The 23,729-nt window shown below is 35.5% G+C and overlaps 2 protein-coding genes across 3 annotated transcripts in view; one reads left to right on the forward strand and one right to left on the reverse strand.

The window, feature by feature from the left end:
* Positions 1 to 265: 265 nt before the first annotated feature.
* On the forward strand, positions 266 to 8,491 carry LOC140158191 (uncharacterized). Its single transcript, XM_072181322.1, has 3 exons — positions 266 to 576; positions 4,541 to 4,642; positions 8,030 to 8,491. Exons 1-3 carry the CDS (start codon positions 273 to 275, stop codon positions 8,218 to 8,220), a joined length of 597 nt encoding a protein of 198 aa, XP_072037423.1. The 5' UTR covers positions 266 to 272; the 3' UTR covers positions 8,221 to 8,491.
* A 7,814-nt stretch (positions 8,492 to 16,305) lies between these two features.
* LOC140158492 (bone morphogenetic protein 1 homolog) overlaps positions 16,306 to 23,729 on the reverse strand; it is a 108,777-nt gene continuing 101,353 nt past the window's right edge. For both annotated transcript variants that reach the window (XM_072181590.1, XM_072181591.1), the window contains 2 exons: positions 22,453 to 22,620; positions 16,306 to 21,928 (listed from right to left, as the gene is read on the reverse strand). In XM_072181590.1, the coding sequence (XP_072037691.1) occupies positions 21,788 to 21,928; positions 22,453 to 22,620 (309 nt within the window). In that variant the 3' untranslated portion in view covers positions 16,306 to 21,787. The remainder of the gene's footprint in view (positions 21,929 to 22,452; positions 22,621 to 23,729) is intronic.

The following is a 23,729-nucleotide window of genomic DNA, read 5'->3' on the forward strand; positions in this document are numbered from 1 at the left end:
ACCGCAAGACTTGCTGGGAAGTGCTTAAATCATCCTCTGGTACCATGCCAAGGGTACAAAATAATTTGCAGCTGCTTGCAGCAGTACGGGCTTGGTTGCACTTAATAAATTCAAACAGTGGCTCACACAAAATGAGTGACTGCATTAAAAATAAAATAGCCCAGGCCAATGGTCACTGGGATAACATGTGATGAAGACACAGATCACTTCAAAAAATATCACTAGTGATTTTATAAAGCATTTTATGTCTACCCATTGCAGCACTGAAGGAAATGCGTTCATCAGAATATCCAGAAATTCGTAATCCAAGTCAAGGACTCCTGCACAACCTAGGATTGGTTGACATTCATGAGGAACCACCAGTAGAGCAGCAGAGTCAGCTAGCATCTCGATCACCTTCATCATCTGCACAGGCCCATCCAAGCCAACCTCCTCCAACCTCCCAAGAAACCAAGGATGCACCTCGGATAATGATTAGCTACAAGTGGGACACACACCAGCAAGAGATGGCAATAAAAGTGAGGGATACACTCCAGGAGCGGGGTTTTTTTGTGTGGATGGACGTAGATGAAATGCGTGAGTTTGATAGTATATTTAGACTACCGTAAAAACTCGATAGTTAGCATATGTGCTTGCTATCGAGCGCTTTTAAAACATACAAATATGAAGAGCCCCATCCACAGAAGTGTAAAGGGTTTTGAGCAAATCATCGATACACATAGTTATATATATATATATATATGAACAAGTAAACCTGCAAATAAGTGTCTCAACCCCATTAGCTAAGTTGGTAAAGCGATAGACTTTGGTACAATTTCATGTTTTCAAAAGCGCTCGATAGTAAGCACATGTGGTAACTATCGAATTTTTACGGTAGTTAAATTTGTGGAGATCACATTCAGCTACATTCATGGGCAATATACAGCTGAAGTAATGGTTTATGTCACAGATGAACCACACAGGCTAGAAATATTTTGGATGAACATTATTATGGTTTTTTGAAGCCACTTTTATCCACCACTCGTCCCTATACATAATACATACACAGTGATATACCGGTAGTAGAGTAGGCCTATATATTGTGAGACTAACATTGTTTTTGCCAACACATTAGAGAATATTAAAACTATATATATGGGCATTCATCATGGGTGTGGCAAGGGACAAAAAAGAGAGGGCTTGTAGTAGGGTCAATGATCTACAGCAATTCTGTGACCGTGATAGCGAAGGTTCGTTTCTCAGTGGATTTGTCTTCAAAGAAGGATATATAAGAAAATTTAGCCCCATACCTCTCGTGAAAATGTGGGTAAATCCACAATAAAGGGGTCAAAATGAACAATGCTTGGATTACTGTAAAATGCATATCAAACTATCAATCTTGTCACAAGGATTAAAAATGTATTGTATCTATGGTATCTTCTATGAAGGTTAAACTAAAACAATGCCCATCGTGAAAAGTTTCCATTCTTATGGTTACAGAGATATAGGATAACAAGTGGCGAATGTCAAAGACAAGGTCATAATTTTAAAATGTTCAAATTTGTTTTAAAATAGGCTCAATTTTGTCATCTAGTCACGGGATTGAAACGAAAATATTTTGCACTGCTTCTTTATATTTGGTTATCAAGATACAGGACAAACTAGATCAATGACTATTCAACTATGTTGACCTTTTACTTTTGTGCTCACTAAAGGAAACTCATGGAGATTGAGTGTAAACTATACTTGTTTTAGCCTATTTTTAAATATTGACCCTGTGTGATTGACCTTTGACACATTTTGTCTTATATCTCCAATATGACCATAAGTCGTATATAGTAGAAACTAGACATTGTTTTAAATCCCTGTGACAAGACGAGAGTTTGACATGCATTTTACAGTAATCCAAGCATTTTTCATATTTGACCCCTGTAAGTTATTATGGATTTATCACCCTCCTGACAGTTTGGTATGTGTGAACAAGAGTATGGAATTGAATTTGTTCCAGTGAAGGCCTTTAACAATGGAAACTTTTCAGGAGGGGCATTGTTTTAGTTTAACCTTCATAGAAGACAAATCTACTGAAAAGGGAACCTTTGCTCTTACGGTCACGGAATTAATGTAGATGACCCTACTATCGTGTGTGACAGACGTGTCAGCAAATATACCATGTAAAGGATCTTTGGTGTCAGTTAAGAATAGGATCGGGGCTCGGGAGGTGCTGTAGGTCAGGGTAGGGTTTATGGATGTAAGTTATGGCATGAGAAGGTGACCAACGGGCCCATGTCAGCTGATCAGAGGATGATTTAAGGAAGCCCCATCATGCACTGCAAAAGTGTTATCACTAGAGTTTCAACTGCCACTTTACTTTTCAAATCCTATTGAACTCTATGCAAAACATGTTGTTTTAGAATTGTGCGTGTGTCATTATTACTTGGTCGATTTCAGAACAAAAGTGATGTGTGTTTAAAGTATAATTCACACCTTCTGTAGATAACATAAAATGTGAAATCGACTAGCATCTTCACAGCGTTTTTTATGTAAATATAACTGTACAAATTCAAATTAAACTATGCACGTGCAGTACGTCTATACGCAGTGGGCGAGTAGTGGTGTCATGTTCGCTCACACAGCTATGCTATTAACTGCAAGTAACATAGTGGAATGTTGGGAAGTGCTTAAATCATCCTCTGTCAGCTGATAATAAAGTTGTATTACAACATTAACTCCTCCATAGAACTAGCCAGTGGGGTTTCTTTCACTTTACCTCATTATTACCTCATTATTACGACTTAAATGGATAGAAACTCTTTCTGGTTGTTATTACCATTAATATTATGTTATTGTTTGGGGTAAAGAATAACAAAATTTAAATTTTAACTTAAGGGTTCACCTTTGCACAGTATTTTTGTGGGACTTGAGAGTACATATTAGACACACCAAATTGCATTCTGGATATCAAATAATTTTGATTGTTTGAAATTTGTGATATAATACACATTTTATGGCAAATTGTTAAAACTTGACATTTTTGACATTTAGTAGTCCTCAAAATAAACTAGGTAGACTTTATAAATCTAATTCTACGTACTTAGGTCTTTTGGAAAAATTCATAAAAAAGTTTGGATTGAAGGCTGATGTGCCCATTTTGTTGTGATCGTTTTATGTGCTCTGTGGATGTTTTTCTCACTATCTAAGCATAAAAAAATTTTACAATTCTGAAATTTTAAGAACGTTTTTAGGTTCAATTCAACAAATTACATCACAACAGAGAGGCGCTGTGCTGTAGAGATTGGTATGGTTTACACCACTTCAGAAAATTGAGCTGCTCAACTACCAAACAACTGCTGGTTCTAGGGTAGAATCCAGGGGAGGGGGGTACTCAAGTTTGGTTTTGGTAGGGGTGTGCCGCTGAGAATTTGAAAGTGGACCCATCAATATAAAAACTGGTCTATTTTCCAAAAAAATTGAGAAAACTTTGAAGAAAGAACCCATCCATATACCAAAATTGGCCTAGAAAAAGGGGTCATTGATATACCAAAAGGCCTAAAATGATACCCATGTTTGCGGCACATCCCCGTATGGTCATTTGCACTGGGTACCCTTCCCCAGGGTAGAATATATCGTAAACTTTAGGCAAAATGGTGTTTGAATGCACAATAGAGTTTTAACCATGAGAAAATGATGAATTCTTATGTACCATTTAACACATAAAAGAATGGAACTTGATATGGCGGTATGATCCCTTATAGAATGCAAAGAGCCACATCCTTTTTAATTTTGTGAACATATCAAATATGTTAATAGACACCTTGGCACTTCAAAAAATAGGTGGCATTAAATCTCAAATTAGGCCCTGTTACATTATCAACTAATTCTATTGTAGGTGACATGATTGAGTGGGGGCAGGACATCATCAACTAGCCTGCGAACGGTCAAAATCCAGGGTCTTTGAAAATCGCCTGAAAAACCCTGAACTGATAGGAATTAACAATTAAGGGGAAGAGCTGAAATTATCAAAATCACAGGTCTTTCAGCACTCTGTTTTTGACAAATTCAGTGGCCTTTCAGAGCTGCATCAGGTCTAAAAACAGGCGGTTTTCCAGGGAACATACCCGTTATTGTCATCTGTGTTACTTGCTCGTCCTGCCAAAATTGCCTCCCCCCTCTCAGCCTGCCAAAAAATATTTGTCCTCCTTTGCAAATGCCAAATTTTAAGGATCCCAATTTGCAAATGGTCTAGATACATGTTGAGAGCGCAGTGAGCAGGAAAATTGGCATATTTAAGCGTTTCCGTACTGTTTTCCTATTAAAGCCTTTCAAGAGCGTTTTATTTTACAGGCGCCCCATGAATATGTGCTAAAAATCGCTTGTCCCCCCTCTCAGCTTGCCAAAAATTGCTTGTGACCCCCTTTTGGCTCACCAAATGTTTTTTGCCCCCCCCCCCAATTTCACCCTCCCACCAGGGCTCATATTGATTGCACAGCCCCTTACTTTCACTGGTTAACCATACATAATTTATCACTTATAATAAAGGTTTGTCTTTTTTGTCACTTTCCAGAAGGCAACATTCTAGTGACAATGGCCGATGCTGTGGAGAAGGCAGATGTAATCCTGATGTGTGTTTCCAGATCATACAAAACAAGTACCAATTGTCAGTTCGGTATGTTCATGATTGCACTTTATATTCAAACAACCTATTCTAAGGGGCATTAAATGTACGTACGATTTCCGTCAAATTTTGATTTTGTTATTCTTTATTCAAAATGTTGAAATAATATTAGTAATAACTGACGGGAAGGGTTGGTGTCCATTTTAGGTTGAAATAACAAGGTAAAGTGAAAGAAACCGCACTGGTTATTTTGGTCATTTAATACGCAGTTCTATGGGAGGACATATTATCATAATTTTTGAATTATGATAATATGTCGAACTTTGCTCTGTTGACCTACAAAGACATCAAATTTGGCCGATTCCATTTAGGTGCAAGTTGGGACATGTGTAAACATTACAAATATGCAAAAAAATCAGGTTTGAAAACAATTAACCAACTTCATATTATAAGATCGTACATTATGGCTTTTTAATAGCATATTAAGCAGTGGGGGGGGGGGGGCAGAAGTGACCACAGACAGCTTTTACTGGCCAGTTCAATCTACAAGTACTTGGCAGAAATTGGACCAACATTGCAATATACAGGGTGTCCCATATAAAGCAGGTTCCAACGAATGTGGTGATATTTTAAAATGTGTTCTCAACCATCATTCAGTGTTTACATTATGTGAAATCCTCATCATTTAGCTATAAATTGCAGGAAACAAAACAGCTTGAAAGACATGACCTCAAATGTAAAAATGGTTAATGCAGGTCCATTACGCAATTTTTGTGCGGCCGCAGGCATCCATCCGTGAATCAATGTTCTATTTTGTATAAAAAATCAGAACATTTTTGAAAAAAAAAAGTGATATTAGGCAATTTTCTGACAATTTCAAAAATGATATTCAAATTGTAATAGGTGTGTTATTGGCCACTGATAGAAAACTTGCACTTTTTTGCATTTTTATAAAGAACCCTAAAACCTACTAATTTGTTAATGTGATTTTTGACATTCTCAGACAATTTCCTTAAGAAACATGTATCAATTTGTACAAAAAGGATTTGATTTTTGAGAAAAATTAGACAAATTAAAGGCCCATTCAGTGATTTGCTCATCCAGACGATCGTAAAAATCATCAAAATTCAGATTTTAGTATCTTTATCTTTGTCATAGATGCGCTGAAAGCTAGCCATGCATGTATTTAAGACCACTTAAGACATTTACATGAATCTGTAATTATATTATTATACTGACAGTATAAATTAGATACATACTGACAGTATAAATTAGATACATGTATTTGAATGGGGCTTCAATTTCATCAATACTGCTGTTTTCATTGTTTTTTGCCAAAATTTTCATTTAAAAAATACCAAATGACAATTTGAATGATCTAGCTATTCTTCACTTTTAAACAATTTAAAATTTTCACACTTGCGCTGGGATCACTGAATAGGACTTTAAGCCACACACAGACAAACGTAAGTTTCCGGGCGTAAGTCTCCAAAAACTCTCCATTCATGTGAGCATATGTGTTTGATCAACAAGTACTGTGCGAATTGAAGTCAACAGAAAATTGTAAAATTGGTCCTGCAACTATTTTTACATTTTGAGTCATATCATTCAAACTGGTTTATAAAATGAGCTCTGCAAGTTATAGCTAAAAGATGCGGCATTCACATGTAAACACTGGTTGATGGTTAAAACGCATTTTAAATGAACACCACATTCGTTGGAATCATCTTCTATTGATCTGTTTTTAATACACCAAAATTAATTTGTGATGTCAAGTTCAACTTGATGTTGACCTGCTCCAAACATGACTACTGGGAAATGGGGCAACAATGGATTGGTTGGACCCAGTGGCGTAGATTTCTTTTTGACATTGGGGGGATGGAGTTGGAACAAAATTCTTGAAGTAATTACATAGCACTTTTGGGGCTAAAATGGGCAAATATGAGGTTAATTTGGTCAGAAACCCTGTATCAGGCATCAACATTGGGGGGATGATTGTATGGACCACCCCCCCTGGCAAAACATTGGGGGGATAAATCCCCCATCCCCCCCCCGGATCTACGCCTATGGTTGGACCCCATGATGACTCCATCCTAACCATTATATAATACATGTAAATATAATCCAATAACTTACCAGACACTGTGTTTTATATTGGTGTAAATGCATTTAAAATCAGGACCCACTTTTAGTATAACAGACACAGAAAAGTTAAGATGTGCACCAAGATTAGTTCTATATAAACCAGCAGTTATAATGGCTCATATTCTCAATGGCATACTGTAAGAGAGTGTTGCACCATACTCAGAGGGATTGGGTGCAGGAGGGGTGCCTTACCTAACTCGGACAATTTCTGATGCAGTTTAAGGGAACTGGAATGAGCGTTTTGAGCGTTTCGACAGTATTTTTTGTGGGACATGAGAGCACATCAGACATATCGAATTGCATTCTGAATACTGAAGAATGTCTTTCTGATATCAAATAATTTTTATTTTATGAAATTCACAATATAATACAAATTTTATGACAAATTAATAAAATTTGATATTTTTCACATTTTTGAGATAATCCTGGAAGTAAATTTTATTAATTTAATGATATATTCTTAAAGTGTATGTAGCTGGGAGGAAAAGCCGACGATCAATTGAAAATTTTGACCTTTCATATTGAAGATATGGATTTTGCAATAATAACACATTTTATGGCAAATCATTAAAATTGATATTTTGATATTTAACAGTTGAAGTAAACTTTATAAATCTGATGATTTATATTTGAAGTGTTTCGGGGAAAAAAATCCATATCTTCAATATGAAAGGTCAACATTTTCAATTGATCGTCGGCTTTTCATCCCACTTACACACACTTCAAATATAAATCATCAGATTTATAAAGTTTACTTGAGTACTGTTAAATATCAAAATATCAATTTTAATGATTTGCCATAAAATGTGTATTACATTGCATAATTTCAAAAAATCAAAATTATTTGATATCAGAAGGACATTCTTCAGTATTCAGAATGCAATTCGCTATGTCTGATGTGCTCTAATGTCCCACAATAAATACTGTCCAAAATGTTCATACCCCTTCCCTTAACTAACTAGTACCATTATAATACTTCATAAGAAGCATTTTTGATGCCAACAAATTCGAATGATTTGAAATTTCCAGACATATTAAAACTACTTCACTTTAAACTTTAAAGTGAAGTAATGGACACCCAGCAAAGAAGGAAGGCGTAATTCTATAAACCAACTGATTACAGCGGTAGTGTTAATAAAGATGGCATTTCGACTATTCTTTCCATAATTATTTGGTTTTAATCTTTCTTTAAAAGAAAGATTTGATTGCATAATAGTTTTTGATTTTGAATGTTACACTACATGTCCAGTAAAAATCTTTAACCATGTTTGTCTGACATTTTCTTTTCATCAGAGGGTAATTATGCTGTCAAGAGCAACAAGAAAATCATTCCATTGATGGTGGAAGAAGACTACAAATATGAGGAATGGGATGGCTGGCTAGGATTGGTTGCTGCCGGAAAGATGTATATTAGAGCATATTCGGATCAGGTCCTGGACCAAGATATGCCACAATTGATGAAGGAGTTGAGGAAGAAACCTTAGATAAAAAGGTTTGGGCAGGTTCAAAGCTAATGAAAATTGACTATTAGCTTCTAATTATGTTTGTGAAAAAATGGGTAGTTGCTTTTCATTGCAAATTTATATCATTTTGCGTTAATGTAATCAATTTCAATTGCACTTGTCTGTGGTGATTTATATATAATATCTAAAAGCGGGTTTGTGAAAAGGGATTTGTTTTGTCTTAGGTGTGTGTAAAGCAAAAGCTAGCAAACTGGCCCCCTTTTTTCCATCTGAAGGTGGGTGAAAGGAGAATTTGTTATCTTTTTTAATTTTTTGTCTGAAGGTGGGTGATAGGGGAATTTATTTTCTCTCTTTTTTTTCAAAAGGAGGGTCAAAATCATGTTTTATGATTTTATTCCAAATTTAGCATTTTCAATAATTTTGGGTGAATATTTCTAAAGTTGTCAAAATTAAAAAAATAAATAAAAACTGGTTCCTAGGTCTTCATATATTAATCTACCTACAAAGTGTTACAAATGTGGACCATTGTAACATTAACATTTTACAATTTGAGTTTGGGCCCATCAAAATTGATGATAACCTAAAGAGGCGTTCAAGGTTTGAGACATATTCTTTTACACTTTGATCTTGATCTCGTTCCATTTCAAACCCTTGGAAGATTTTGGCTTGTTTCAATTTTTTTTTTTTTTTTAAATGCGGTGGTTTGGTTTTTTTTTGTACAAAAGGTAGATAATGCAGATGGCAATTGGTAGGCAAACCCTCAAGCTTGCGCTTTTTTAGGGTCATTTAGCCTCTCCCAGAAAAAAAAAATCCCTACCCGACAGACCCTACTTGACAAGTCAGTTGATTTGTATATTGCTCTCTATCATGTACACTAAAAACTTTGAGTTGATTGATCACAATAATTATCATAAATTTGTGATCAGTTTTTTGGCCTATAATACCTGTATTCGGTTTTGAGTGGCATAGCAAGGATTTTTCCAGAGGGGGTGTATAAGGGGGACAAGTTGACTTGGGGGGATTTAACAAAATGGTCAAAAAAGGCCTAAAATCTAAAATATTGGCCAGCATCCCATGGGGGGGTAAGACGATCCACAGGGGAAGCTACCCCTTGGCTATGCCACTGCTGTTTTGTACAATGGACGTTCAGTATCAACTTATATTTTATCAATTTGTATATACATAAAATTTACTGAATAATGTCTCAATTTTCGGAATTTGAATAAGAGTGGTGAACAGACCTGTAGCCAGTGTTGTGACCCAATCCCAAATGCACAAAAAAAGCCACCTATAAGTGAAGGTTATGTTAAAATGGGCCCTAAAAGGTTGTAATTTGAAAGAAAAAAATCACTATTGTGAGTACAAATTTTCAAAGAGGACTCACTTTTTGGGGAGGGGGTTAAAGTCCACATTTTGAAGTCCCCCCCAAAAAAAAACCAAAACATTCTGGTCTGGTCTCAGATTCTGGCTACAGGCCTGGTGGTGGTGACGTTTAAATAATTTTGTGGGATAGGGTTTTCATTGTTTGTGTGTTTTTTCTTAAGTTTTAATTGTTAAGTGTTTTTTGACCATGGTTTTTCTTTTGCTAAGTTGTAAATGGTAAGTGTTAAGTGTATTTGTTTTCAAATTATTGTAAGTGATAAGTTTTGGAGTTTAAGTTTTTGCACACCTTTTTGTTGCCTATTGTATATAATTATTATCAGCTTTGTATATTGCTCTCTATGTATATACACTAAAAACTTTTTAGTTTTAACTTAAAAGTTTTTAAGTTATCATACATTTTTGATCAGTTTTTTATCTTATAATACCTGTATTTGCTTTGGAGTGGCATAGGAAGGATTTTTCCAGTAGGGGGTGGGGACAAGTTGACTTGCGGGGGAGGGGGAGAATTGGATAAAATGGTTAACAAAGGCCTAAACATCTCAAATATCATGGTGACCAGCATCCCATGGGGGGGGGGGGGGGTAAGACATTCCCCCGGGGGAAGCTACCCCTGGGCTATGTTCAGTATCAACTTATATTTTAGCAATTTGTATATATATATATATATATATATATAATTTACTGAAATATGTCTCAATTTTTGCAATTTGAATAAGAGTGGTGAACAGGCCTGTAGCCAGGGTGGTGACCCAACCCCAAATGCACAAAACATAATTTGTAATTTGAAAGAAAAAAAATCACATGGTGTCCACTACTGTGAGTACACATTTTCAAAAAAGGACTCACATTTTGGGGAAGGGGTTAAAGTCCACATTTTAGAAGTCCCCCAAAAAAAAAAAAAAAACACATTCTGGCCTGGTTTCCGATTCTGGCTACAGGCCTGGTGGTGGTGACGTTGTTAAGTCTTTTTTGTCCATGTTTTTTTTGTCCATGTTGTTTTTTGACCATGTTGTTTTTTTACTATGTTGTTTTTTGTCCATTGTTTTTCCTTTGCTAAATTGTAAATGGTAAGTGTTAAGTGTATTTGTTTTAAAAGTTGTAAGTGATAAGTTTTGTTAAGATTTCAGATTCTGTCTCATTTGACAGGGAAATGTAGTGTCTTGCTGGAATATAGTCTGCATTATACTGCATTTGTAAATATTCTAAAAGTGGGAAAAATGAAATGTGTGGGGAATAGTGTAGTTTGAGGTTGATGGATCTCTGAATGCACCTCAAAGGGGTACTTTGTGATCCTGTGGTTGTGATTCTCAACCTTGTTTGTTTTGTATCGAGCTTAAGTTGTGAGGATGTCCACAAAATAAGTACCCCAAAAGATCCACCTTATCCTGATAATGCAAAACTTTAAAATAATGAGCATACACAGATAGTGATGTTAATATTATTACTTGGCCATGTGGACAAAATTACCATAGTGACTAATGGGATCTACAAGAGCAATTGTTCTGACAGCTGACTGTTCTACACCACTGACCATGTTGATTGTAGTCCACAGTTAACAAATTATCTCAACTTGGTAAGAGGAAATTGAGCAAGAGGAATGAGGATCACTAAGTGGCCCTTCAGGATTACCAAACATACATATATTATGTTATTATCTCATGTTTTGGATCATCAGTTTGCATATTTATTTCTCAAAAACCTTGGAGGGGGTTCAGAATCGATTGATTTATGTATGACCATACATGTATCAATCAATTTGGTGCACCCTCCCAATGGTGAAAGTCAATATTTTCAACAAAAATGATCATTGTGAGGGCCTGCTTAAGACTGAAATTAACCTTGACGACAAAATTTGCAAGATTTGTACAGTTAAAAAATGGCTACTAGCAGATGAGAAATAATTCAGTGCAGGAATTTCCACAATGTTATTAATAGTGTTTGGATGCCTGGCTATGATATAACTAATTTCAGTGTGATTTCAGTGCTACTTGCTTTGGTGTAAGTTTTCAGAAGGGGCAGCAATATAATAAACATAGTACAGTGGTACAAGCTTTGACTCACAAATCACAGTTACTGGTTCAAATCCCAGTGCCAACAATGTTCCCTTTAAGTATTTGAAGCTTTCAGGCCAATTGAGCAATTTCATCATAATACTGGCCCTCACGAGTAATGGGCCAATTTCTCAACTTATGGGCCAATATTGGGCCATAAGACCTTTAGAGGGGTTCTCTCCCTAACCAGGTGTATAAATGGATACCCGCATACTGGTCCACCTGGGTACATGTAGTTGGGCCCTAATAAGGGATTGGCAATTTGACCTGTTCAATTGTCAGTTTGTTTACAACGATTTTCAGTGTTTTAGTTTCATGAGTAAGTGAAAATGTACACACAAAATTCACTCAAGACAAAATATAAAGAATACAAGCTTGTTATTGACAGTCCATAAAAAGTAGTAGTATTTACATTGTTTTGTACATGTTATTATTACACAGTATACAGTCATCATTGTTTAATTACAATAATGTGATGGCATTGCACTGTTGGCAGGGCACCCTTTTTAAAGGGTGCCACTTGGAAATTTGGAAAATCCTTAAAAGGGTGGGGGTTTAAACTTTGTTGGTAAAAAGGGTGGATTGATATAAAGGGTGGGAGTAAAATAAAAAGGGTGGGAGTGTCAGCTTACAATATATTTTCATTGAATGATAAAATCATCCTAGTTTTCAAGAATAAGTGCCAAACCACAAGAATAAGTGCAAAATCACTGCCAGCAAACCATATCGCAAGATAAAATTGCATGTTTACATCCACTAGGCTATCGAATGATGATAGGTGCAGAATTTGGCGTACTTGATTTACTTCGAACCAAATTGCCTGTGACTTCACCAATGTACATGTATGCAAATGAAATAGGGGAAAAAGCAAAAAGTGGTGGGGGTCAGGAATTTTCAGTATAAAGGGTGCCTCAGTAAAAAGCGTGGGGGTCAGGAATTTTCAATATAAAGGGTGCCTCAATAAAAAGGGTGGGGGTAAAATAAAAAGGGTGGGGGTCAAACCCCACTGCCAAGTATGCATTTATGTTTCATAAATTAATTGAATATGTGATTCCTAATCTATCTTGATAAAACTAAATTCTTTTAGGGAAATAGTGGTAAATACTATTCATTACTTGTGTATATCGGACAAATATGGTTGCTTTCTGACTCCTCTAAAGTGTTATTAATTAACTTTGCTGTTTATCAATTTATTGTACATGTAGTGATAACAGATATTATAGAAGATATATGTGATGCGATCAAGCCAAATCAGTCGGAACTCGGAAATGTTGATTTGGAGATATAGCCAAACAAAGGAAATATTTCCTTTTGTTTACTGTTGTTTTGGAAACTCTTTAATTGCTCATATCTTTGAAACTGGTTGATCAATTTCAATAGGGTTTACTGCAAAATGCAGCTTTGTAAATGCCTTTTACTATCCTATAAGAAACTGAAACTTTAATATTGCTGAGTTCCAACTGATTTTGCTTGATCGCATCACATATTATTACTGTGCTCTTAATCTTCTTTGACTTTTGATCTGTATATAAATAATAATAATCTAAATAAGAATTTAAAGGACATTTCAGGTTCTAGCACAGTGCATTTTATGATATGGTCTATAGATATCCATGAAAACTTCCAAATGTCCAAAACTTTAGTTGATTTGGACATTGACTTAGTAACTTGAGCATAATTACATCATAATACTAATCATGACGTGTCCGTCCGTCCGTCCATCTGTCCGCGCGCTATCGCGTGCGCGTGGCTCGCTAACGCGTGCTCGCGGTGTGTATCGCATACTGCACGGTGTACCGACGGGCGCAGTGCGAGCATCGTAAAGCATTACAGTGTGGCTATAAATCGTGCAGGTCCATCTCATCGGATCAATAGGCCTATTTTCAACACATAGGCCTATTTCAATACGGCGCACGTGCAGAGGCCCATTTAATACAGCAGAACATGTCTATTTCCGGAGTGCAATATAACGCGGAGAAACTTTAACCCTAACCTATTAGGCCTAATTGCGTTCACATTTATCCCGATTGATTTTATTACTTTAGCAGGTTTTGTAACGGCCTACATCCAGATACTAATTTAGGGGAATCGACCCGAGAACTGCGAAATCTAGTGTATCATAAAAGGGCACTAGGATATTTTGCAACTGTACCACTTCATTCATATTTTTAAAACAGTTTAGAAGTGTGATGAAACTGTTTTTAAAAACTTTTCACAATATCATAATTCTGGCAAAAAAACTTTTTTCTGGAATTGACAAAATTAGGTCAGTGATCTTTTGTAAAGTAAACACTTTTTTTCATTAGGATTAGTCACCAATAAAGAGATTTTTTACACCAGAACCCTAGGACTACATGTGCATAAGCTTTCTGACAGATTTGGTCATTTGATTAACACATATCTTCCAATTTCAATTTTCCAACTTTTTTCATGGATATCTAATGACCCAAGCCTTCCAATTTGTTTCTAAAAGGTTGAGATTTTTATGCCATCAAAAACCTTAGGCTAGATAATGTTTGTGGGCGTGCCCGTTCTTTCAAATTCAGTCGTTTGAAACAGGCATCACCCAATTTCAATGTTCTGGCTGTCATATAATTCACACATATTTAGCCTTCTTTTTTATTAAGCTAATTCGGCTGTACATGTTTTGGCTACGATCTTTAAAAGGGGGGGGGGGTAAAGTCAACATTTTGGAAGTCCCCCCTTAAAAAAAACTTTTTGGCTACAGGCCTGGCGGTGAAGTTACATGTGTGGGTGGGGTTTTTATTGTTTCTTTGTTTCTTTAAATCTTTTCTTAAGTTTGAATTGTTATGTGTTTTTTATCCATGTTGTTTTTTGTCCATGTTTTTATCTTTTGCTAAGTTGTAAATGGTAAATGTTTTTGTTGTAAAAGTTGTAAGTGTTAAGTTTTGTTAAGTTTTTAGTTTGTTTTTCTGTTAAAAGGACTTTTAGAGACTTGTCAATGACAAAATGATCCGTACAATTTTCTGAAGTCACTTATAGATGTTTGATAAATTGGGGAAATACCCTTACACCATTTCCTTTTCAGAAATATTACGTCCATCTTTGAGATTGAGTCCTTATTAGATTTGCAAGGAATTCATTATGTCTGGGCGTAAAGAATTCAGATTCTGTCTCATTTGACAGGGAAATGCAGTGTCTTGCTGGAATATAGTCTGCATTATACTGCATTTGTAAATATTCTAAAAGTGGAAAATTAATGAAATGTGTGGGGAATGGTGTAGTTTGAGGTTGATGGATCTCTGAATGCACCTTAAAGGGGTACTTTGTGATCCTGTGGTTGTGGTTCTCAACCTTGTTTGTTTTGTATCGAGCTTAAGTTGTGAGGATGTCCACAAAATAAATACCCCAAAAGATCCACCTTATCCTGATAATGCAAAACTTTAAAATAATGAGCATACACAGATAGTGATGTTAATATTATTACTTGGCCATGTGGACAAAATTTCCATTAGTGACTAATGGGATCTACAAGAGCAATAATTGTTCTGACAGCTGACTGTTCTACACCACTAACTATGTTGATTGTAGTCCACAGTTAACAAATTATCTCAACTTGGTAAGAGGAAATTGAGCAAGAGGAATGAGGATCACTAAGTGGCCCTTCAGGATTACCAAACATACATATATGTGACCCCTCGGCACAACTGAGCCCGGATGTCGCCAGTGCCACTTTTGAGATATGCGCCATCGAACTTAACAATAAACAATAGGAAACAAAGGATTTATTGACTGTTTTATTGATTTTTCACTACTTAAATGTCAAGTACTATAGACATGATATACATCATTTTAAAGCTAATTTCAAGCAGAATATTTTGGTTGAATATCTCAAAAATGATGATTGGCGACTTCAGGGCTCAGTTGTGCCGAGGGGTCACATATTATGTTATTATCTCATGTTTTGGATCATCAGTTTGCATATTTATTTCTCAAAAACCTTGGAGGGGGTTCAGAATCGATTGATTTATGTATGACCATACATGTATCAATTAATTTGGTGCACCCTCCCAATGGTGAAAGTCAATATTTTCAACAAAAATGATCATTGTGAGGGCCTGCTTAAGACTGAAATTAACCTTGACGACAAAATTTGCAAGATTTGTATAGTTAAAAAATGGCTACTAGCAGATGAGAAATAATTCAGTGCAGGAATTTCCACAATGTTATTAATAGTGTTTGGATGCCTGGCTATGATATAACTAATTTCAGTGTGATTTCAGTGCTACTTGCTTTGGTGTAAGTTTTCAGAAGGGGCAGCAATATAATAAACATAGTACAGTGGTACAAGCTTTGACTCACAAATCACAGTTACTGGTTCAAATCCCAGTGCCAACAATGTTCCCTTTAAGTATTTGAAGCTTTCAGGCCAATTGAGCAATTTCATCATAATACTGGCCCTACGAGTAATGGGCCAATTTCTCAACTTGCGGGCCAATATTGGGCCATAAGACCTTTAGAGGGTTCTCTCCCTAACCAGGTGTATAAATGGATACCCGCATACTGGTCCACCTGGGTACATGTAGTTGGGCCCTAATAAGGGATTGGCAATTTGACCTGTTCAATTGTCAGTTTGTTTACAACGATTTTCAGTGTTTTAGTTTCATGAGTAAGTGAAAATGTACACACAAAATTCACTCAAGACAAAATATAAAGAATACAAGCTTGTTATTGACAGTCCATAAAAAGTAGTAGTATTTACATTGTTTTGTACATGTATTATTACACAGTATACAGTCATCATTGTTTACATTACAATAATGTGATGGCATTTATGTTTCATAAATTAATTGAATATGTGATTCCTAATCTATCTTGATCAAACTAAATTCTTTTAGGGAAATAGTGGTAAATACTATTCATTACTTGTGTATATAAAGAGAAAATTTGAAAAATATGGTTGCTTTCTGACTCCTCTAAAGTGGTATTAATTAACTTTGCTGTTTATCAATTTATTGTACATGTAGTGATAACAGATATTATAGAAGATATTTGTGATGCGATCAAGCAAAATCAGTCGGAACTCGGAAATGTTGATTTGGAGATATAGCCAAACAAAGGAAATATTTCCTTTTGTTTCCTGTTGTTTTGGAAACTCTTTAATTGCTCATATCTTTGGAACTGGTTGATCAATTTCAATAGGGTTTACTGCATAATGCAGCTTTGTAAATGCCTTTTACTATTCTATAAGAAACTGAAACTTTAATATTGCCGAGTTCCAACTGATTTTGCTTGATGGCATCACATATTATTACTGTACTCTTAATCTTCTTTGACCTTTGATCTGTATATAAATAATAATAATCTAAATGACACTTTAAAGGGACATTAATATATTCTAGCACAGTACATTTTATGATATGGTCTATAGATATCCATGAAAACTTCCAAATGTCCAAAACTTTAGTTGATTTGGACATTGACTTAGTAACTTGAGCATAATTACGTGTATTATAAAAGGGCACTAGGATATTTTGCAACTGTATCACTTCATTCATATTTTTAAAACCAGTTTAGAAGTGTGATGAAACTGTTTTTAAAAACTTTTCACAATGTCATAATTCTGGCAAAAAAACCTTTTTTCTGGAATTGTTGAAATTTTATACGGTTTGAAAAAAAGTAAAAATCAGTATAAAACCAGTATAACTATTTTTCTATCCTATCTACAAAGGCTATGCATTCAATACACACCTTAATAGTTTCTTATCATTCATAATTAATACACCTTTAAAAGAAAATGCTTACAGCCTTAAGGGATATACAATGGAATCAAATGGGGACATTCTTATATTAAAAGAAATATATACAAATAAGATGGTATACTCTGTCCAACTTGAAGTACGAAGTACATAACTCCCTTGGTTTTACAACTATGCTAATTAGGGTTGCACAGGTTAACTTTTTTGGTAATCGACATCAAATAAATGCAACTACAGCAACTATGATGACTATTTGCCTGACTATATTAGCATGTCAAATCTGACTAAAAACTAAAGGTAACCTATTGCCCATTGCACAAATAAATACATTGAGATATTTTCAAAAGAATGAATGCATGGTGCAAGTACTAATACCCAAAACCCAAAATATGTAAAACAAGTTGCAGAGTAAATTTTGGCGAATTTTGTGGAAAGTATTTTTGAAAACACAATAGGTGCTTGAATATCACCAGTTAAAGTCATAGTTGTAGTTAAAAGTTGCAACTACTGCTAATATCATTATATAATTATAGTTGACTTGGCGTGCAAGCCTAATGCATAATGCTTTTGTGTCGATAATGGAGGGCAAATAGTATACCTCTGGACAATTTTGCTATGCGCCCAGCAAATTTTGTGAGGTTGTTTACTTTCTGTGCGCTAGTATACAAATATTGACTGCTTTATATTCGGGACATGTTTAAAATTATAACCATGTCCCGAATATAAAGCAGTCAATATTTGTTTTATACTGAATAGATGTTGCGATTGCGCAGTGTGATCGGGACGCATTTGACCAGTCAATAGTTCATATCCGGTTCCATGACCAGTCCCAATAGTTCATTTTGATGAAATTCTCTAATTAATACAGGGCATAGTTAAAACAATGCCCTACTTTTAACCAATCAGGTGACAGGATTCTATGAGATATATAGTAATAATTATAAGCGCTGAGTGTGCAGGTTTGGAACCCTCAAGCTTAAAGATACAAATTACCATTAGATTTTGGGCCTTTGCTACCAGAGGTACACTATAATTGAAGACAGAATTAAAAAGACCAGTTTGTGTCTGACGTCAGGGCAAAGGCACAGCGTGATTGGTTGCTGACCTGTGATGACATTTTTGGTCTGGTTGACAGGACGTCAGACACAAACTAGTCTTTTTAATTTGGTCTTCAATTTTATTTGCCCTCCATAACGACATACCAATATGGCGGATTATTGCATTACACAAGGGGTAATTTTGAGTTGGCATTCTTTGTGTATAATATCTTTTCATGTACCACAATCCTTGGGTTTACTATGTATTGTAATTTGTACGGGAGTACATTGACTTCATATTTCACACTGGATCATTGACTATATAATACATATTTGCAAAGAAATAGTGTTATGTACATATACCTTGCCGATAATCTTTTTAAAACAGTCAAGTAAAATAGTTTCAATTATTTCACCTGCATTTATACAGTGTAAAACAACATTTCTGCAGCTGGGCTCATTAAATAATTATTGAATCATAAAATTGTATTGTCTGATAATATTTGTATCCTCTGTTTTTGGAATTTGTACACATATTACTGAAGCTAAAACTGAAAACTATGCCTAAAGGGTATGTCAAGATTCTCCTGTAACTAATTGGAATATATTCCACATGTATTCCACATTTGTATTCAATTAAAGAGTGCACCTAAGAATTCTCATTTGATTATTTGTGATGTGATCAGGTAATAAGCCATATTAGGGACTGTCATTTTCTTTGGAAGAGTATCCCAAAATAAATCAGTGACCGGAATCAATTATTTGGAACTCCTCTATCTGAAGTTTCTATGACCCTCCTTTTGCACATCAACAAAGTACAAATGATGCGGGTCCATGTAAGCTCATGGGTTGCATACTTCTTGAAGGCATCAGGAGAGCACTATTATTGAATAAATTACTCATTTTCAATTGTTGAAATGGGAAGCTTTATGACCCACAACAATTTAAGTATGACCCACCCATTTTCGTATGAGCATAAGTACATAATAAAAAGCACTTAATAATACCACCTTGCATTTGAAAAACGCCATGGGCAATACTTGATATAATCATCTGGGTAACCAATCAAAATAGAGCTTTTAGATCTCTTAATAATTTTAAGCTTCAGCCCAAATGACTTTTCTTACCCTATCTCTGATTGGCTCAATACATGATACGCTCTTCTTTATAACCAATCAAAATATGATAATTTGGACAGTAGTACCCATAAGGTTAACCATCAGATTTTGTGCTTAAGACTTGTTCATACATTACAAACATGATTGGTTTATAAATCTCGGATATGACAAGAGTATGGAAATAATAGATTACAACTACTCTAACATCTAACTTTCAAGAATTATACCAATTTCTCAAACACTAGTGCCTACATGATCACAAAACTACGTACTGTCAATTTAGGTTTTAATAATTACAATGGTATGAGCTTGTTTCTCCATACTTCATTTATCTATCAATTCAATTAAAGTAGAAGTTTGAATGTTGCTCATGTGAGATATAGTGTCCATTCCAGATTTTTCTGACATGTGCTCTGAACACCTCATTTATATGTATGCTGGCCTATGTAACCATTACATTTTCTAAGATATGTTCAATACGTGGATCCTGGGTTTCAGTTTGAACCAAAATTCCTTCCCACAAGGTAATAGGTGTGGCATAACAATAGATACAGCTCGGATGTTAATCCATCTCCTTTGTTTATTGCAATATGCATATATTGTATTATGGGAACAAATTTCAGTCAAATTGGCTTCCGGACAGTATACCAAGAGTGCACATACTGCAAGTTATTCTGGATGTACACTGTGATTTGATCCCCATAAGCAACAATTCAATATGGTAAACTTCCTATTAACAGTACTACACATGTGCCTAAAAATCAGAGTAAAGTAAAAATCTAATGCAATATACATTTGCCTACAGATAGTAGTTACTGTTTCCTAATATGACAAGTTAGGTACAAAAATAGATGTTTTATTTTGGAAAATATGAACATAGAAGAAATTAGGTGCTTACAATATTATTACAGTAATGAATACCTTATTACAAACTGCAAGCTTGATTTATAACAACATCACTTAACTGTCATGACCACTGTGCGATACCCCATAGAAGGCAGTTCAATTTTGGCAGGCTTCACAGCCTCTGTTCCGGTGGGAGCTACGAAAGACAACTACAAATGATCACATTCTGGTTCTCATACTAGTACTGAATTCCAACAAGCTTGGAGTAAAAATGATTTTACCACAAATTTTAAATTTTAAATTTTAGATGTACCATTTGTAGAGGATGATCATAATTCCTGGTGCTATTAATTTCTATGATGGGGTTTGTATATGTTCATCAAGATCCCCAGTTCATGCATCTATAGGCAGGTCTCCCACCCTTTCTCTGCCCGTTCAGAATCTAGTTCTTTCATACTCCATTTTTCCACAAAATCTTGCCAAAACTGTAAATGTTTTAATTTTTAACAAACAATTTTGTGGAAATACATTATACCGAAGAATTCCATTTACAAGCATATGCCTCTAAATGAGTGGTTTTTTGAAGAAAGGGAAGAAAGGTAGACACCCTCCACAAAAACATTGCAATAAATTGGTCTTACAATAATACATGTTTGCCAGGTTGCCTGTATCAGTAATATAGTTGCTCAAACTCCAAATCGTGTTTTTGTGGAGGGTGTCTGCCTTTCATCTAAAAGCACTCATTAACCCTAACCCTCCTGTATACTACAAAATACTACTTGATATATGCGCTGTTCGTGCGTGCATCCCACATGGTGTGATGACGCAATCGCCCTAAGTGATATATAGGCACGGTTTTGCTGGCAAGCGAAGCCAAAAACCTGTGGCAAAGTGTCGCCGACCGAGTGCTTGGCATGCGAGGGGTCTCGGGTTCGAATCCCGCCCAGAGCAAACAACTTCTTTCTCTCTTTAGTCTTTCCTTCTTTCCCTTCCCGTCGCCAAAAAGCCCTTAGGCGGTTAGGGTTAGGAGGCATATATGCTTGTAGATGGAATTCAACAGTCTCATCCTACTTACACATCCACTGCACATGTAATAAATTACACACAATATATCTTATGACCTTTGACACTATGACCATTGACTCAAAGTTGAGGCTTCACACACGATCTGTTTTGATAATGCTATCAGCAACACAATACATCTAATAATTCTTGCTGTTGTGTGGTTTTTAAAAGGAGTAAAACTACATCATTATTATCACATTTCAAAGTTACACAACAGGTTTATGTCACATTTTGTCTCAGTTTTTCTTGAGCCATTGAGGAGCAGAGTTGTGCCCCCTGTCTGTCACTAGATGTGTCACTGATGGCGTTATCAAAACAAACCAGTTCTTTCCTTCAGTGTTTCTTGCATCCGCCTATCTAAGTTACTTTCATTGATTTGCTGGATCTGCTTGTACTGCTGCTGGTCTGGACACTTGATATTCAGCACTGAAACCCTTTTTACTAATGGTATCATCTGAATGGAATACTATATACATAGCATTTCCTGTTGTTACAATGTCATCTGGTATCTGTAGGAACAAGATCGAAAGTAACATATCAAAATTATTAAAGAAGGTTGAAGAGTACCATAATCCAGTTAATTGTTGAAGATCCTTTTCCACAAAATCGACACAATCCAATTTTCTTTCTAAGCCACTCTGCGAAAACTTTATACTCTACACCTGATGTACTTGATTTTAGGTTCTCAAGACCATTATATTTATTCAGTTATTAGTTCTCTTGGACTATAGTTCCATAGGCGTCCTGTTTATTCCAAGTCAGTTATCAAGGTCTCCATTCCTTTGAACTTTCCTTCTAAGTAGATCAGAAAAAGTACACAGTGTGTAGAATATGTCCCTGCCAAGTTACACGATCAGAAAAGACAAGTTTATGAAGACTGAATCAACCAAAGAATGCAGAGTTAAAACTTTTTGCCACAGACATCCACAGACAGCCATTAATATACTAGTATAGAATTTATATTATCTTTTTCTTTTTCACCCTAGCAAATAATTTTTACACCAATATGACATGATAAAGTTTCAAAACTTACCTGATGTCCACAAAATCTTCCTATTACTGATGACGTAGAGAAATCATCTCCATCCAGTATTTCTAGATAATCATAATCACATTCTGTTTCATGTTCTATATCAAATGTTTCAAACATTAGTCTTACAAATGACCCTTCTGGTGCTATAATTGTCCATTGGCAGTCCTCCTGATGGTGTAATTAACACAAAATAAATAGGAAATTATTACAAGATACAATATTGATGACAGCATGATTCAACAATGTATTCTGTGGTCTTTGCAACATATTAGACTCATTTGGGTTGGTCCACAACACTTGTGCTTTTCTACTCCCAGCTCCTGATTACACCTGAGTGGGGTAAGGCAAGTGAAATAAAGCACTTTGCCCAAGTGAGAAACTTATTGACACTGCAAGTGTATGACTTATCAATTAATTACTAGTTATGTACTATTCAGTTGTAATGCTGTAAAGGTAATCCATCTTGCACAGGTAGCATGCCGCTGTTTAGGTTCCGATCAACAATCTTGTCACAGGTACTTGGCATTAATCAATATAAACACCTCAAAAGAAATAAGTCCCCCTCTGAACATGTCGTCATAACATCGTAAGGTTTCGTTTTGTACCAACAAAACTAACTTTGAAATAATTATATGACTGTTTACTAAGTGCTGTGTTAAAATGAGAGATGTCCATGACTTCAGGGTTGAATGAGCCTAAATTGAAGGCAAAAACTGCCCTTTTCAAAAGTCACAAAGTAGGCCTATGCTTGTTAACTGCAAGGCGTATTGGGACAAGAAATGGAACTGGCCATCTTACAACTCACTGTGCTGAACTCTGCACCAAGGGGATTTGCATGGCTGAATGATCAAGAATCGATACACATTACAGTAAATGTTCACTTGGTGAGGATTTTAAACTGCACTCAAACACATGGGGTTTTCCATTAGAAACAAGCCATGAATCAACTTTTGTGACAAGTATAGGCCTACTTTGTGACTTTTGAAAAGGGCAGTTTTTGCCTTCAATTTAGGCTCATTCAGCCCTGAAGTCATGGAAATCTCTCATTTTCACACAGCACTTAGTAAACAGTCATATAATTATTTCAAAGTTAGTTTTGTTCGTACAAAACGAAACCTTACGCTGTTATGATGACATGTTCAGAGGGGGACTTATTTCTTTTGAGGTGGTTATAAATTATACTCCCAAAAACAGCTTGATACAGAAAATACAAAATAGACAGACAAATTGATAAAAAGAAGGAAACAAAACAAAACTAAGCAAACATGGAAAAAAGG

Source organism: Amphiura filiformis, chromosome 8 (genome assembly GCF_039555335.1).
Source record: "Amphiura filiformis chromosome 8, Afil_fr2py, whole genome shotgun sequence".
Classification (NCBI taxonomy): domain Eukaryota; kingdom Metazoa; phylum Echinodermata; class Ophiuroidea; order Amphilepidida; family Amphiuridae; genus Amphiura; species Amphiura filiformis.